At 34.1% G+C, this 16,335-nt stretch overlaps 2 protein-coding genes across 3 annotated transcripts in view; one reads left to right on the top strand and one right to left on the bottom strand.

The window, feature by feature from the left end:
- Positions 1 to 5,362, top strand: part of LOC145688108 (KICSTOR complex protein SZT2-like) — a 373,764-nt gene extending 368,402 nt beyond the window's left edge. For both annotated transcript variants that reach the window (XM_081761856.1, XM_081761857.1), the window contains exon 59: positions 1,415 to 5,362. In XM_081761856.1, coding sequence (XP_081617982.1) covers positions 1,415 to 1,558 — 144 coding nt within the window. In that variant the 3' untranslated portion in view covers positions 1,559 to 5,362. The remainder of the gene's footprint in view (positions 1 to 1,414) is intronic.
- Positions 5,363 to 9,198: 3,836 nt separating this feature from the next.
- LOC145687244 (glycine receptor subunit alpha-2-like) overlaps positions 9,199 to 16,335 on the bottom strand; it is an 85,103-nt gene continuing 77,966 nt past the window's right edge. The window contains exons 6-9 of the mRNA XM_081760719.1: positions 14,529 to 14,663; positions 13,739 to 13,915; positions 11,193 to 11,398; positions 9,199 to 9,357 (exon numbers count right to left, since the gene is read on the bottom strand). Coding sequence (XP_081616845.1) covers positions 9,199 to 9,357; positions 11,193 to 11,398; positions 13,739 to 13,915; positions 14,529 to 14,663 — 677 coding nt within the window. The remainder of the gene's footprint in view (positions 9,358 to 11,192; positions 11,399 to 13,738; positions 13,916 to 14,528; positions 14,664 to 16,335) is intronic.

Raw genomic sequence — 16,335 nt, 5'->3', positions numbered from 1 at the left:
ATATCTGTGTTAATTAAACCTTTAAAGGAATAGGTTGTTTTTATTAACATAAGCAAAGTATACATTGTAATTTGTACATTGTATCATAAATTACAATGTGTTATTTAGATTTGAAGAATTAACAGTGTTGCCGTTACTAACGTAAGTATTCTTATTAAAATTGAAAGCAAAAGCACAACAAATATAGTTATGAAAAATTCAAAAACAATAATGCTTTTAATTATTCACAACTGTAAAATCAATCATTACATTACATTATTTATGCATACTGTATATTTCTCGTGGGAAGGGCAGAAAGGAAAGGTTTGTACCATAACCCTAACTTTTAATGTAAAGAGTACTTCGTTTGACCCAAGGCCATGTGATAAGACAGTTACGTGTTCATGGATTTTCTCATTCCGCCCATTCTTACACACTCATTCACTTCTTACTTATTAGGGTCACACAGCGAGACTTATAAGATTGTATTATTGGTATCCATCCGTCTGCCTGTTACTCCACACGATAACTCTTGAACGAATGTGATTTTTTAAATTCCGTATTTATAATAGATAGCTAGCAATAGATAGCAATTACCTCGGTCGAATTTCTTAATTGAGTCAATCCATTAACAACTTAACGGACAACGACGACTTTAGAGGTGACTGTTTTTGTTCCATATCCCATACATGTAAGCGAATTTTTGAATTATGTTTTTTCCAACAGACAGCTAGAGAAATCACTCCGACCGAGTTCGTTAATGGAATCAATCCTATAATATCGTAACGGGTAACGACGTCTTCAACGGTGGCAATCTATAGGTCATATCCCACACATGTAAGTAATTTTTTGAATTATGTTTTTTACGAGAGATAACTAGCGTAATTACCTCGATTGTGTTCGTTAATGGATCCGTTAACATATTAACGGATAACTGCTGCGTTAATGGTGGCTATCTAGAGCTCGTATCCCATACATGCAAGTGGATTTTAGAATTATGTTTCTCAAGTAGATAACTAGAGCGATTATCTCGGCCGAGTTTGTTAGTGGAGTCATCCGTTAACATCTTAACAGGTAACGGCGAGTTCAATGGTGGCTATTGATACTCCATACATATTTCGCGTGATCCTCTCTATTGTCGTTACCAGAATTTGTCATCTATCTACTTTAGTCTTCAAGAAATAATCAGAAAATTGCAAAACATTCATTTCATTTATTGTTTTCAAATGTTTATTTATGTTGATTATAAAGAAACAGATTTTGCTTAAAAATGATGTTAAATTGATCACAATTCTTGATCAAAATTTGACGTGTACTCTATGTTATTTAAATAAATTTTTGTTTCACCCTTTTTTCTTGAGTCTTCAAGAACGTACAAGGTGCACATGTGCCCAATAAGCAAAGAGTTAACGTTATTTTAAATATTTTGTTCTAGGACTTGTGTGTTGTATACCGAGGACCTCTGCAACAGAAGGATAACAATGTGGACCAACTTCACTTCTCAATAGCCGATGTTCAGTCTCTAATTGAAGGTTTTGTAAATGCATGCTGTTTTCATTTATGGGTAGGATTATTGTGATTCCAGTAGCTTCACTCTGTGCCTAGTACTCAAATTTCTTAGGGGAAGGCAGAAATTCAAATCATGTTATTTTTCTTTTCTAAAAAGTGGTTACGACAAATTTGGTGTTGATAATAACCGCAATCCTTTTGTAATTCATGTTATACTAGTCGTGCAAATAACTGTGTTTTACATTTATTTGTTATTTTTGTTATATTTCTTGTTTGAGTTTTGCTTTGTAAGCCTTTTGATGAAATTATGTTCTTTATGTTAACATCGTTTATTGTAGATTGTTTATTTGTGTATCATATTTGGAGAAATTATGTATATGCACATTGTACAGGGGTGGTTCAGTCTACATTTGGCCAATTTCAACTTACCCAAAAATTTAGAAGAATCCATGGCACCAGGTCCGTAAGTGCTCGATGTGTTTCCCTTGGTTCCTAACAATAGCCCGACAGCGTAATTTCCACTGTAATAGGCTTCTCTGAAGAACTGGGAGGGTAATCTTGTCACATTCCCTTTGCACAGCTTTCCAAAGTCCTTCCACAGTTGTCACACGCCGTTTTACCAAAGCCCGCATCAGCAATCCAAATCCACAATAGTCCATAGGACTTGCATCTGACGATTTAACATGTACCTCATTGAAACGTATCACCTGTATACCACTTGCCTCCTCCACCCCCCCGTAGAATGCGAGGGACGATCGTGAGGTATGTGATGAGGCCTTGTCCATGTAAATGCGCACCGGATTGGCGTCATTTCCGTACATTGTTGGAATCTCATGCTCGTAGATCGGCCGCATGATCTGCTCCTGAAAATACTGCGAATTTATTTTGCAGTTCTTCGCTACCCTACGAATCTTCAGTTTACCTCGGTAACAGTAGCCAGTAACGACCATGAACCCTTTTGGGAAGGATTCTTTACAGACACGGACCCACCTTCTGAGGTTCTTGGTGCCTTTCTCTCGGTACATGATGGTTCTCGGTTTGCCGCAGTCAAAAAGGTAAATCCATGCTTCATCGAGCGTTACGACGTACATCCAACTTCATTTTGCCAGATGCCGTTTGTACAGCTTCCGGGCGTTACACTTTCGTTCCTTTTGGTGGGCATCCGTGAGAAGATGGCCGCGAGCTTTCATGATTTTTTCCAGCTTGAGTTGATGGTGTAACGTCCGGCTCACAGTCCCCAAAAACACGTCAAGACGATTAGCGGTACACCTTTGTGTTGGCGGATTTTCTTGCATTGTCATTTTGCGAAGTTTCCTCTGCATGGTGGAGGTGGCCTTGGTGCATTCCCGCTTCCTAGGCAGCTTCGTTGGTAATCCAAATGGTGGAGCTTCGTTGCCCTTGTACTTTTTAATAACATTTTTTATTCCACTTAAACGGATATTGCAACCATTCTTGCACTGTTTTCTAATGACAGAAATACTAAAGTGGGCGTCATAAAGAGCCGCAACATAGCCTTCCCAAAACCGGTTTAGTTTAGGCGGCATTTTGGTCACAGAGCGGAAACCCACACACTTGGAAACAAATTTAACACAACACTCACAACAATGGTCCTGTTTTGTGCGTTATTGTCGTCCGCGCGGAAAAACAACTCCGTTCCCAGGAAGCCACTGCACAACACTGCAGGACGCCACGAGCCAGGTCGGGTGAGTCTATTCTGCCCGGGAGGGTGAAGGAACGAAATCGGCCAAGTGTAGGCTGAACAACCTCTGCATAGTACTATAAGTGTATTCTGTAAATCATGCAAGAAGGTAGTGACACAATGTCATAGAAAGTTAGAAATCAATTTTTGAGGGAAATAAAAATCGCAGTAGTTGTTTAGGATAAACAACACTATTTTTTTTATTGTAAAATATTTATAGTGATCGTTGGGTATAACATTGAAACCTTCTCAGATTCAAGTATATATTGAAGACGAGGCATGTACAGTGTAAAAAATATTTGTAATTACCATACTCAATTAAGTGTTTTTTTCTTTCTTTTTTCTCGTAAGAAGTGTCATTACATATCTATGGGTATTAATTTGTTTTAAGTACGGGTTAAGTGGAATTCTTTTATTTGTAAAGTATACCACCTTAACGCTCCTTAAAAGTTAATTTTCAATATATAAATTTTCATTTACATTGTGTATATATACTCATTTTACATTTGTTTTACTGTAACAGTACGTATTTGCATTGAAGAACATATATTTTTCTGTTCCCCATTTTGATGATTAATTACATTTCATTCAGCCCATAATTAAACACTATTTCTTTGTAGATACTTTATATGCAGTTGTTGGTATAATGAATTTGTATTGTTTATTGTACATAGGGATGTTAAAAATATAAAGTACAGAGTGAACTCTCTATTTTGTGCAGAAAATCTACTATAGTTTACCAGTTTAATGCCTTCCAAAGCCAAACTTACATGTCTGTATGTATAAAAAGAAAAAGAAAAATCGTGGTGTTATTTTAAATAATCTTTAGACTATGTTCCATTTATTTATTTTTTTTTTAAAATAATGATCGTTCTGTATCTCACTTTCCTTTCCGTATTTTTTTTTCGTAAAAAGTGGTACTATATTACATTGTGTTCTGATAACGCTGTTTTGTTCTTGTGTTTTTTTGATAGAAAACCATGCAAATGTTATCTTTTAGTTTGTATTTGATACAATGTATCGTGTGCATACTTAAAAATAGATAAGGCTAAAAAGCAATGCATCGCCTAATTCATTTGACTTTTTTTTTTTTTTTAATTAAATTTTATGCTAGTTAGGCTCACAAGTTTTAGAACATCCGTTGTAAAACGTGTAATGTAATATTTCATGCATTCTCGTAGGGCGACATTTTTTCACGGATTTAATAACTGAAATTTATTTGCTTGAAGCAAGTTTTTTCACGGATTTAATAACTGAAATTTATTTGCTTGAAGCAAGTTGATTTTTTTTATTCATTTCTTTAATCATGTCTTAATTCCTAACATCGGTTAATCATACTGTTTTAATTATGTAGTTGTAATTTTCTTGTTTAATTTTTCACTTATTTCTGCATTACTTTCTTTCAAACTGATCGATTTCACAGCATAATTTTGATCATTTTGATTATTATTTTTCAATGTTACTTCGTTTTCTTTGAAGGGAACAGTATAAAACGTACGCGCCTTTAAAGGTCTCATGGAATCTTGACCTCTTGAATACAGATATACATAACTTCACACGATACTTTTATTTTCCTTCAGGGTTAGGATATTCCAATTTGGACTTGGCCTTGAAACTTGGAATAATTTCTGTGAAACTGAATTTTTTATCCGAATCATGCGTAATTGACAGAAGAGCATACGTTTTAAAATTTTCATTGAACCTAATTGAGTACACAGACCTTTTCGAAGTGGAACTAAATTAAAACTGTCTTGGATTTTAACTTACACCGATTTTGTCCAAAACTCCTTCATGTGAATTGTGTCTGCTCTCGTTAATTGGCTAACAGTTCTTATATAATTCCAAACCTGCTTTGATTAAGTTAAGGAGATTAATTGAATGTCGTGAAGAAATTGATCAGAGCTTAAATTTCGTTGGTTTAAAGTATATTTCCATTAGTTTAATGTATATACTTGCAACAGAGTGATAAATACTATACATCAAGCATACGATGCATTGCTTCAAAGATGGAGAATGTTTATATTCTTCTGGCCATAAGTTATACGCTAATAAAATTGAATTATGTTATTGCAATAATAATACTGTTGTCACAAATATATATTGTTATCAGTGTTTCAACTTTATTTTGGTGTGTAGTCCTATTTTCAGAACTAATAAACAGAGTAATCTTTTTTATTAGTTAGTTTTGAATGCCTCGCCCTTTTGTTTCAATAAACTCATTAGATTTTATTATTTATTTTTTTATACTTATACATTGGTGGCTCGAATTTGTGTTGCTCAAGCCCTAACTTTAGGCTTTGATACTCTCTCTTTTACCGGTTTACTTGAGCTCAGCGGTAGTGGAGCTCTTGGAGTTCACTTCTTATTTTGTTCATTGCTTGTAACGCTATATCCGAAAAATTGATAATGCCCAAAAATTGTGCATATTGAAAATGGACCTTGATGGCAAAGTTAAGATATTTATTATTAATAGTGTCTTCGTGAAGTAGTGACCGAAACACATGTGTGTATAAAACATTGTGGGTTAACAGTGAGGAATTCTTACATTCTAAGTAATTATGGTAGGTGGAAGAAGTGTGTATATTGGCAAAAATGTATCTTCCGTAAGTTTCGCACACTATTATTTAGCAAAAATTTAGTATTAAGTCCTAAATAAAGACGCTAGACAATAGAGAAGTACAAATATCCAGAAGGATCTTTTCCACCAGTATCGGGCCCGAGTCCCTCCAAAAATTGGCAAATTATTTTTTTTTTCAATAGTACGTTCTATGCTCTTACAGCTCTAGAACTCCCACTTGGTCTTGTGGCCAGCACGTTTGACTTCGGTTCGCGTGGTTCCGGGTTCGATTCCCGGTGGGGGTAAGGTTGAACGACCAAAGTGGTTCGGATTCCACTATAATCAGTAGGTCCACGTCTCCTTTAGCCTAGCAGGCATAACCGTGGGACGTTAAACTAAATCAAAACAAAAACTAAAGCTATTTTAGCTCAACTATGCAGACTTCGAATGTGGTCCTAATAAAGATAAATTGGAAACATCAAAATATTTTATAGATTGTCTCCAAAGAAATGTTGCTTGGAACTCGCTGCTACAGAACGACAATCAGCTTTGTCATATCATCTGTTTCCATTAAATTTCTGCAAAAATGTAGCACTAAAAATAGAAATCTTTCATAAAAGTATTTTAGTTAAAATTGGTTGAAGCTTGTCTCAATTTTACAGTGTAAGCGTAGAAATCCTTTGCTCAAAATTAATCGAAGAGAAAGTCTCAGATAAATTATGTATTAAGCAGTTAAATAATTTTTCAAAAACTAAGTTAAGAAATGATGTAAACAAGTCTTGTAAACAAATTTCTATAATGAGAACATTCCAGTTCTTATGCTATGAGTAATCTTATTCGTATTTGATTTCTTTTTTTCTGGACGTATGAGAACTAAAACCTTTCTACTTAACTGTGTAAGGTTGTAATTGATATTGAAATTACAATGCAACTTTCTTTGTCTTTTATAGCAAACTTCGTACTAAATTGTAGATTTATTCAGGTGTGCATCGACTTGTTGCTTTTTCCCTGACCGAAACAAATTTTATCTGGTTCTTTAGGCAAATATCTTTAATCTGACGAGCTCTTTAACCAAAATTAAAGTGAAAATCTTGAAATAATTCTGGAAAGTTTCGATCAGATTTTTAACGTCCATGCCTTGAACCTCACATTATCAATTTAAGACTAATTTGCTAGTTATCAAAGGACTAAAGTTTAAACACTATATATACTGTATATATTTCGTTTCTTGATGCTGAACACCTTATTTAATTTACTGTTCTGGTTTTTCACCAAAAGAGTATGCTTGGACTTCAATAGGCTCAAATGTTTATTTAAAAACAGTTATGATAGTTGAGGAATGATGAATAAATCTCAAAATACAAGGCAATGAATGGAACAACGAAATCATTCCTTACTTTTATTAACTTATTGATGCTAATTGAAGCAGTAATAGTTGTAAAGAAAGAAAAAAAAGAAGGAAAGAAAAATCTACCACTAAATCAAACTTGAGGATAAATCAAACCTGATCGACAAACATAATTTGGACATTAATTATAATAATGGCAATAGTATAGAGTCTAGGAGTGAACTTCTTGTATCAAGAACTTTTGAATTACTATCAATTAAGGTTAAACTACACTTGGTGACAAGACGCTACTGGTAGCCGTGTAAAATTAGTAGTTCTGTAATCTAGCTATCTTTAACGCGAGGTAGAACGGCAGGAAAATATCTACCCAGCTATGATAATCTTACAGGGTGCTTTATACCGGATTTAAGTCCTAGTATGGTTCGAAACACAGGAAGGTAGTTGTTTCAGCTCTTCTTAACCTTAGTGTCATCAACAAAATCAATTAATCAACACAAAAGGACGCCTCTGAGCTTGTTTGTAGTGAATAATGTCGTAACTTTTGATAGGAGTGTTTTGCTTCTTCCAATTTCCCATCATATAGGTGAATGTATCATTTGTCTCTTTCGGGAGACCCGGGTTTGATTCCCGGCGGGAGCTCATGTGGTTCGGATTCCATGTTAACCAGTAGGTCCACGCTGCTTGAAAGGGACGCTAAACTGAAATTCAATTCAACTCATTTGTCTCTCTGGCACATTGCACATAAACAGAGGGACATCAAACTATAAAGTTTTAATTCTGCAAAAAGACTATCTGCTGTTTTCCCAGTGCCAGCTGCCTAGTGTAGTTTGATCTTTTAAAGTACAACTTTCATTCAGGACGAAAGTTTTACGAAACGAAACTGAGTAGTCCTAGTCCTGCTTTCCTGAGTACAAAGGTATCAGTGAAGATTATGGTGGCAAAATTAATATCTAATAAGATAACGTGTTGTATTACATATTCAGATGGAAAAATATTAAATAATTAAATGAAAATATTTATATACATGTCAAAGATACAACGGTTAACGATTGTATTTTAAAGAGTAGTTCTAATGATTTATTTAACTCAAGCTTAATGGGGAAAATATTAATGTTAAAGTGAATGGATCTATGGCAAATTGCTACGAAATAAAATGGGAAGTAAAATAAAAGGTAAAATGTTGCTCCGTCGTATAACCAATGAGCGCTGTGTTTACTAATTAATTAAATAATGTTGTGTTCATATTCACTTAATATCTACTCAAATCAATCCATTTAGTATGAGAAAACAAACATTTTCGAACGAATAACTTTTTGGAACCTTATCATACACATCCAGCATAAAATAGCCCCCCCCCCCCTAATCTAGTGCAGTAGTTCTCAACCGATGTGTCGCGACACACTGGTGTGTCGCGAAATTTTACAATTTTAAAAATCATGAAGAATTTAAGTTAGTTAAAATCAAGACAGGCTGTACCAGTCAACACTTCCAGTGGGAGCCCAGTGTTACATAGAGTCATTATAAAAACTAATTGGTTTCACTCTTACAATTATTATTATTATTATTTACAATAATATCAAACAATTGTGTCGCGATGTCCTAGACGTTCAGTAAAGTGTGTCATCAGTCAAAAAGGTTGAGAACCACTGACGCGTGTGCCTTTGGTGCACGTAGTCTGGGGCTCGATTTCTGCTGGGAGTGCACAAAAATTTAATTTCACAGTGATTCACTTCCATTAATCATCCGCCTCCTCTAGCCAAAGGCGTCAGCTGTGTGACGTTAAACAAAAACGAAAACAAAAAAAATCATTTTGCCAAATATAAAACACCGATCCGTTCCATCAGTATCCTAAAATCAAACCGGTATTCAGTTGAAACCAATATTTAACTTACTATATTATGAAAGATATTCTAAGGATCAAAATGTCGAATATAAAATTAATGTTTCAGCTTTTAATCCAATATCGGATATGCAATTCTTAAGAACTAATATGCTTACTTTCGTAAAAATAGGTTGGAATTAAAAGTTGCACAACTGAAGAAAACTAAAAATAAAAGTTTTAAAAATAGTTTATAATAAATTATAAGTGAGCGATGTGAACGTAAGTTACAGAAATGTACACCAGTATACTACATTAAGAATAACAAACGAGAAAGGAAAAAAGAAGCGCGATACTTTATCAATGAGTAGGGCGGTGTCTCGACCATGGCAATTGTTGATGTGGCTTTCTGCTATGCCGCGTCCTCTTTCAGGCCATCCAAAGTCCTGAAAATAGAACGACACAATATGACTTGATTTCGTAATATTTGTGACAAATTTGTACACGCAGTGTATTTGTATGTTCAAACTACATATTACTTGAAACCCTGTACAAAATACGACTCTGCAAACTTTCCCTCAGATTGGACATATAAGAAGACGGAAATTGCCCTTTTACTGTTATGCCCTCCTCCCACCAAAAAAAAAAAAAATTGAGTAGCTGATTACGCAGAACACTTCCGTTTATACGATAATTCTAACCACTGCCATCCTTATGTATCTAGTAAAATCGGGAGTGGTAGAAATACACTATCACTTCCGGTTTCAATATTGATCTATATAGAGCAAATATGCTAAGAGATAGCGAGATGCGGTTTAGGGAATCGATTTAGTGTTCTAAGAATACTGTAGATAACATCTCTCTTAACCTCCTACTCAAACCAGACGTGATAGAAATCAACCACTTCCGGTTTAACATAGATCGCTGTGGAGTAAAAACCTGTAAGAGATATTGAGAAGCAGTTTTCTGCAGTTGACTTAGCATCCCAACAATATAATCCATCTTCACTCTAATCTCTTTATTAAAACCGAAAGTGGCAGAAATCAACTTCCGTGCGTCCTAATCTCTCTACTAAAACTGGAAGTAGCAGAAATTGTTTTAATAACATAGTTCTTAAAAATTAAACATCGTATTAAAAAGTAAAAAACGTCCTTCCTTTATAAATTATGCATATCGTACTAAAAAGTAAAAAATGTAAAATAAATCGTACTAAATACAAAATAATTCTTTTAAAGAGAATTATTTAAAAAAAAAACATAAATTCTATTTATGTATGACAAAAGAAAAGCATGGGAAGTGCTCTCATACAATTCTATGCTAACATAAAGTGTTTTTCTCTGTGTATGTATATATGTCATCGAATTTTTGCATAGAGAGGAGTAACCTAGAGCTACCAGATTTTGTACACAGATAGATCTGATCGCATACGAAACCGATTTTCGGTTCAAGGCGAATTGTGGGCGAGTCAAAATGCATACACGCCTCTGGTTCTTTCTAAAAACTCCTTAGCTGTATGGAACCAACAATACATATTTTCTGCGGGCTTACATAACAGGAGAGGATAAATATCCGTATGGAGAGAAAAATCCAGCACATTTAGAAGGAAGATCCGTGGATTCCGGTTACAGACGGCTTTCCTGGCGATGCCCCTGCCACGGCAGAACTGCAATCCTAGAAAGTCCGTGTTGTGGTACAGATTTTCTGGATAGTGTAGTATCCGTACACAACTATACAATGTTTATCAAAGTACATAACCATGGGTTTTTGGATCCTGCACGTGTCGACTGGGGACACACACGATTTAGTTTATTTACGGCTATAGAAATTGGTCCTGGCTAAGCAATAAAACTGTACGTAGCCTAATGCAGAAAATCTTCTGTGTGACACAGAATCCTGCTAAATTCCGCCTTTCTGGCTTTTATGGACCATAAATAAGCTTTCTTTCAGTGCGGACAATGGAATGGTTGTGGAAACATTTCTTCAAGGACATCTTTCTTCCCCCTTTTTATGCAGGTTTTGAATTACAACTTGGTAATGATGGGTGCTTGTATATTATTAATTGATTGTATTATGAGAGCGCTCCTCATGATTTTGTTTTTAGGTATGCATAAATCAAATTTATTTTTAAAAATGTAATTTTCTTGAAAACAATTATTTTGTACCTTTTAATACGGTATGTTTTATATGTAAGGAAAACATGGGAGGATGTATTTTATTTTTAAAATATTTTATTTATTCATTTATATGTGACTATCATTAAATTTATTAACCATCTACGCACCTTCAAATCGTCTACATGAAGTCGAATTTCTTCATCGGAATATCCTCTTATGGCATTCAAATTTTCTGTTCCCATGTAATTATTTACAATGGCAAATTCCATCAGAGATAGAAAGACGAAAACGGAACAAGATGACATCCAAACGTCAATTGCCTTCACATAAGATACAGGAGGAAGCAGTTGCTGAGATTGTGTGTTCTGTGTGGCTGGAAAGAGAAATACCACCATTACTTTGTATCTATCGTATTATATTTTTAATATGTAAATTTACAATTCAACTAAAGATCAATAGCGTAATCAAAATTAGAGCAACTATTTCTTTAAATAATATACTGTAGAATGTTGAAACATGATTCCAAGATGTCAATAACGGCATCTTATTACTAAAAAGTGATCCAGAGATTCTGTGCCGGACTACGACGCAGCACTTGAGAAAATGTGCAGGAGCGTATGTCTATAGTTAAAGGGGCTGGTCGTTCTTCCAAATATTTCTTTCTCATTTATATTTTGTGAAATACTGAACAAAAATGATTTCAATACTTGAGATATTGGTAACGGAAGCAGTTTTCTTTCCAAACTTCATATTGAACCGCTCATTTTGTGTGTGTGTGTGTGTGTCTGTCCTGGCTGTGTATTTGACATGCCAAGAAATTTATATTGACTTCCTTCTAAAGCTAAAATGATATTGTAAATCTTATATTATACACCATAATTCGTGTCAAGGATCAGTGTTTTTGCAAATAAACAAAACATTATATGTATATTATATAGAAGAAATATTGAGTTATGTCAGTGAATAAGTATATAACAAAGACAGTTAAGTTATTGCATACGAGGAGGAGTCTATCTCTTCATTCCAAACTCTCTAATTTCCAGTTTTCCCATAGTACTTTTTGAATCAAAGGCAAACGTAAGTGCATACTACATCTGTTTTACTGGTTTAGTGAGGTGACATTAGAAATTGCGTTCCAACAGAACTCACAGACAGGTAGATGCTATGTTTAACTTTCACTATTTTCGCGATTACAAGGAAGCGTAAATACCGTTATGGAAAAATGACTTAATAGCAACCATGCTAGTATGAGAAGTGTGTCATATCGCTTCATTGTGCTGGAAATATCTAATATGATGATTCCTCATTTTTCCTCCAATTCATTCTCATATATAGATAGATAGATAGATAAGCATGCGAAAAATGTTACCTTAGATAGACGATGAGGAGGTGATATATTGCTATTGTGTTGCTATTTCCGTCTGACTATTTCCACCCTGCCCTTACACCAAGAATACTATTTTCGATTCATTTCTTACACATGAAGCTAAGATAGTGTTCAGATTTTCCAGTTCAAATTTTGTTATAGCTTTATTATTGTGCAGTACTGTGCAATACTGTGAAATTACCGTTAAAATTGAATCATTTCAAAAGTCTTTTCTAAATATCACTCAATTAATTAATTTAATCTCAAAGAATATTTACCCAGACTGTAAATTGGCAAACAAGTATTTGTAAATGCAACTAACGTTACGAATCCAACAACGCGGCGAAGTACACAGAAAATTTTCACTAGTAGTAAGTGCGAAAATAGTATGAATGGGAAGAATATTCAATGTTTATTTTTTTATGAACATGGATTACCTCACATTCAAGTTTATATTGACAACTCATTAGGATGACGATGTCAATGAAAGTAGCGAGATTGATACCCTGAGTTTGCTAAGTTTCATAACAATTGACACCACGGTACTTTTAATAACATCTTCTTAAAGCGCACTGTATCAATTAATTGTATTACTTGTTCGAAATATTGGAAAGCTTATGCTTTTGAGGTAAATTATCTCATCCTTATCCTTATTAATATCTAAAATAACATGTGTGTATGTCTGTCATCAGATTTTTGCATTGAAAAGAGTCATCTCAAGCAACCAAATATACACAGACAGATCTTCACTAGATCTAATCGCATACGAAGCAGTTTTTTTTTTCGATTTTTGACTTGAAGAGGGGATTTGGGGGTTAAAATTTATAGTACGTAATAAGTACATTGAACCATAGTGCCTGTAAGGTAGACAATCAAGTGTTTCCTGTAGTGCACGTTGCATACTTCATAGGATGTCCTCTTTAATTGACAGAAAATAAATTAGAGAATGTGGTACAGGTCTAGTTGCAATGTCATTCTTTAGTTGACAACACGAAAAACTCCTGAACTAAAAGAGATGTGGAAGTTCATAATTTTCCTCATAATTCATGAAACTATTTCTAGTCAACTTGACCAAACAGGAGACCAGACTTGTTTTCAGAAAATTTTGTTTGGGAGAGGAATCAAAATGTGAGGGGCTGCGTTGGAAACTATTTGCTAAAGGAAGTGTCCTACTGCTTGCACCTCAAAAGGAATGTGTAATCGCAATTTAGTTGACATTAGCTCCGGGAAGTGGGCAGTTGGCCAATCTAGGAATCAAATGGTTTGACCTCATTTTCTCTGTACAAAAATGCTGTACCGCATGTCATAGTTGTTAAGCATAGAAATAAATTTGCAAAGAAAACTTACCTAACGTAAGCAATGATGTCACTCCAAGTGTAACTCTTGCTGGAATAGCTTCTGGCTTTATCCAAAATGATATCCATGACATCACAACGATTAACGCAGACGGAATGTAAGTGTGAAAAAGATGATAACCCAATCTTCTTCTTAAATTGAACACAATTGATATACAGGTGAAGTTCCCTGCATAAAAGAAGACATGTTAATTATTATTTATAATTTACCACTAGAGTATAGATTAATATTGATGAAACTTATGGTCAGAATAAAATTAAACATTTTTCAGAAATTCTTCGTTACCATTTATAAATGCAAGAAAGTATGATATAACTTCTATTAGTAAAATCTATCTACATTTTAATCTTTCAAATATTATTATTATTATTATTATTATTATTATTATTATTATTATTATTATTATTATTATTATTATTATTATTATTATTATTATTATTATTGTTATTGTTATTACTACTACTACTACTACTAATACTACTACTACTACTACTACTACTACTACTACTAATAATAATAATAATAATAATAATAATAATAATAATAATAATAATAATAATAATAAAGTTTGAAAGGAATTCAATAATTACATGCATAACACATGAAATGGTGATCCTTAGATCACCAAACTTTGAAACACTGTTAAATTCTCCGAACCTACTTTTGTCTACGCTACTACTGCCTTGCTTTCTCATCATCCGCCTACATCAAAGAAGAATCACTTGCTTTTTCTTCTATTCTAGTTTACCAACTAACTTGAAATACTTGAATAAACATTTACCTGTGGAGTATTCTATTGTGCAGTTAGCCGTGTAATTGTTGGAGATATCTAGTTGAGGAAGCTCAATATCGGAGTTTACAACCAAAGGATCCGTTACATTCCAAAGGAACACCAAATCGTGAACTGTATGGGATACTGAAAAGAAATTTCAAGTATTATCAGCGCGCTTAATATTGTAAACGAGATACTGTTATTCCTGCTGGTTTCATCAGACGTTAATAAGATTAGCATATCATTGAACACTATTTAACGTTTCGTTAACAGAAATAATTTCAACGTTTATTATCGCTGCTCACAATGACATCACTGAATTAGTAGTTGAGTTTCTTTAAAAATTTCTAAAATTGCTTGTTACAGAATCATTACGGAATTTTAACCGAGGTAGAACTGAGAAACAGTCTACTGCTAATATTGCTGTCTATATTAACCCTTTTAAGATCTTATGGTACAATTTGTACCATACGGGTGTTTTATGGCACTTTGCGTTATAACTCTCCTATTTGAGCTTTTTCGTCCGTTTTTTTTATTTGTTTTTCAAGTCTAGAGGCATTGTAGTACACGTTACGTATGGTTTCACGCCTTCCAGCGTCGAGGCATAGGAGGTGATGACGTCATAACTTTAAAAAATATTTTTTCGTTTGTTAGGACTATTTTCATTATTTTTTAGAGAGCTTACTTTTGCACCTAGAAGATTGAAATTTTGAACAAACATTCAGTCCACCGAGTAGTATTGATCAGATTTTTTCATAATTTTGCGTTAGCACAAGGGGGGTCCAGAGGGGCAAAAAGGTAAAAAAAGGGATTTTTTTTTTACAAAAATCCTTTTTCACTATTTTTACGCCTGAGATACATGATGGAGACATGTGAATGGTACCGTATGAAATGCAGTTCTATTCTGAAGGGAATGATGTGTGAATCATGATCCTAGGATAATTAGGAATGTCTCAGGGAATTTTACCCAAGATTCTTTTTTTATACGGGAATATGGGGTGTTGTGGGTATATTTTTTGGTCGGCTTACTTTTGCACCTAGAAGGTTGAAATTTTGCACAAACATTCAATTAGGGATGGTATCGAGACGAGACGAGACTTTGTACAGTCTTGGTCTCGTCTCGGTTGATAAATTGCGGTCTCAGTCTCGTCTCGAGCAAAAATCCACGTCTCGGTCTCGTCTCGTTTAACAGATGCTTGTCTCGATCTCAGTTCCGATGACCAAATCTCGGTCTCGTCTCGAAAGTCTCGAAATAAATGGTGGGAAATTAAAATTGTGAAAGTATTATTATCGTACAGTCTGTCGTTTCCGCTTCTTATTTTCTGCCTTCATTTTTCACTAGAATTATGGTATGGTGTACCCCTTCATAGTTAATTTGATAACGCTAATGCTTTCCATGAGTGCGTTCCAGATTCAATCATCAATGGGTATATCATACCTGGACTAAAACTCTAATAGTAACCGTATTCCACTTTCATCAATAGACTTTGTCACATATAGCCTCAGTATTGCTTATACAATTAAACTCTATTAAATTAACTCCAGTACTATACAGTAATTCATTTCCTTCTTTAAATCAAAATTGTTCAATACCTCCTAACAGATAACACAACACATAGCAGCACGAATGTATTAAATCGGACCGAAATTGAAATTTTACAATTTCTCATTTATTATCCAATACATTCTGCTTTGACTGTCATTTTAAAAACAGAATATAAAGTTCATTATCTTAACAAATAGGGTAAATTATTACTACAATATATTTTGTTTCAAATTGACCAAATGCTTTATTACCATTTCACATCTCCGTGTT

Source organism: Thermobia domestica, chromosome 6 (genome assembly GCF_964235325.1).
Source record: "Thermobia domestica chromosome 6, izTheDome1.hap1.1, whole genome shotgun sequence".
Taxonomy (NCBI): Eukaryota; Metazoa; Arthropoda; class Insecta; order Zygentoma; family Lepismatidae; genus Thermobia; species Thermobia domestica.
Note: the sequence above shows the minus strand (reverse complement) of the source record. Positions and strands in the feature narration are given on the sequence as shown.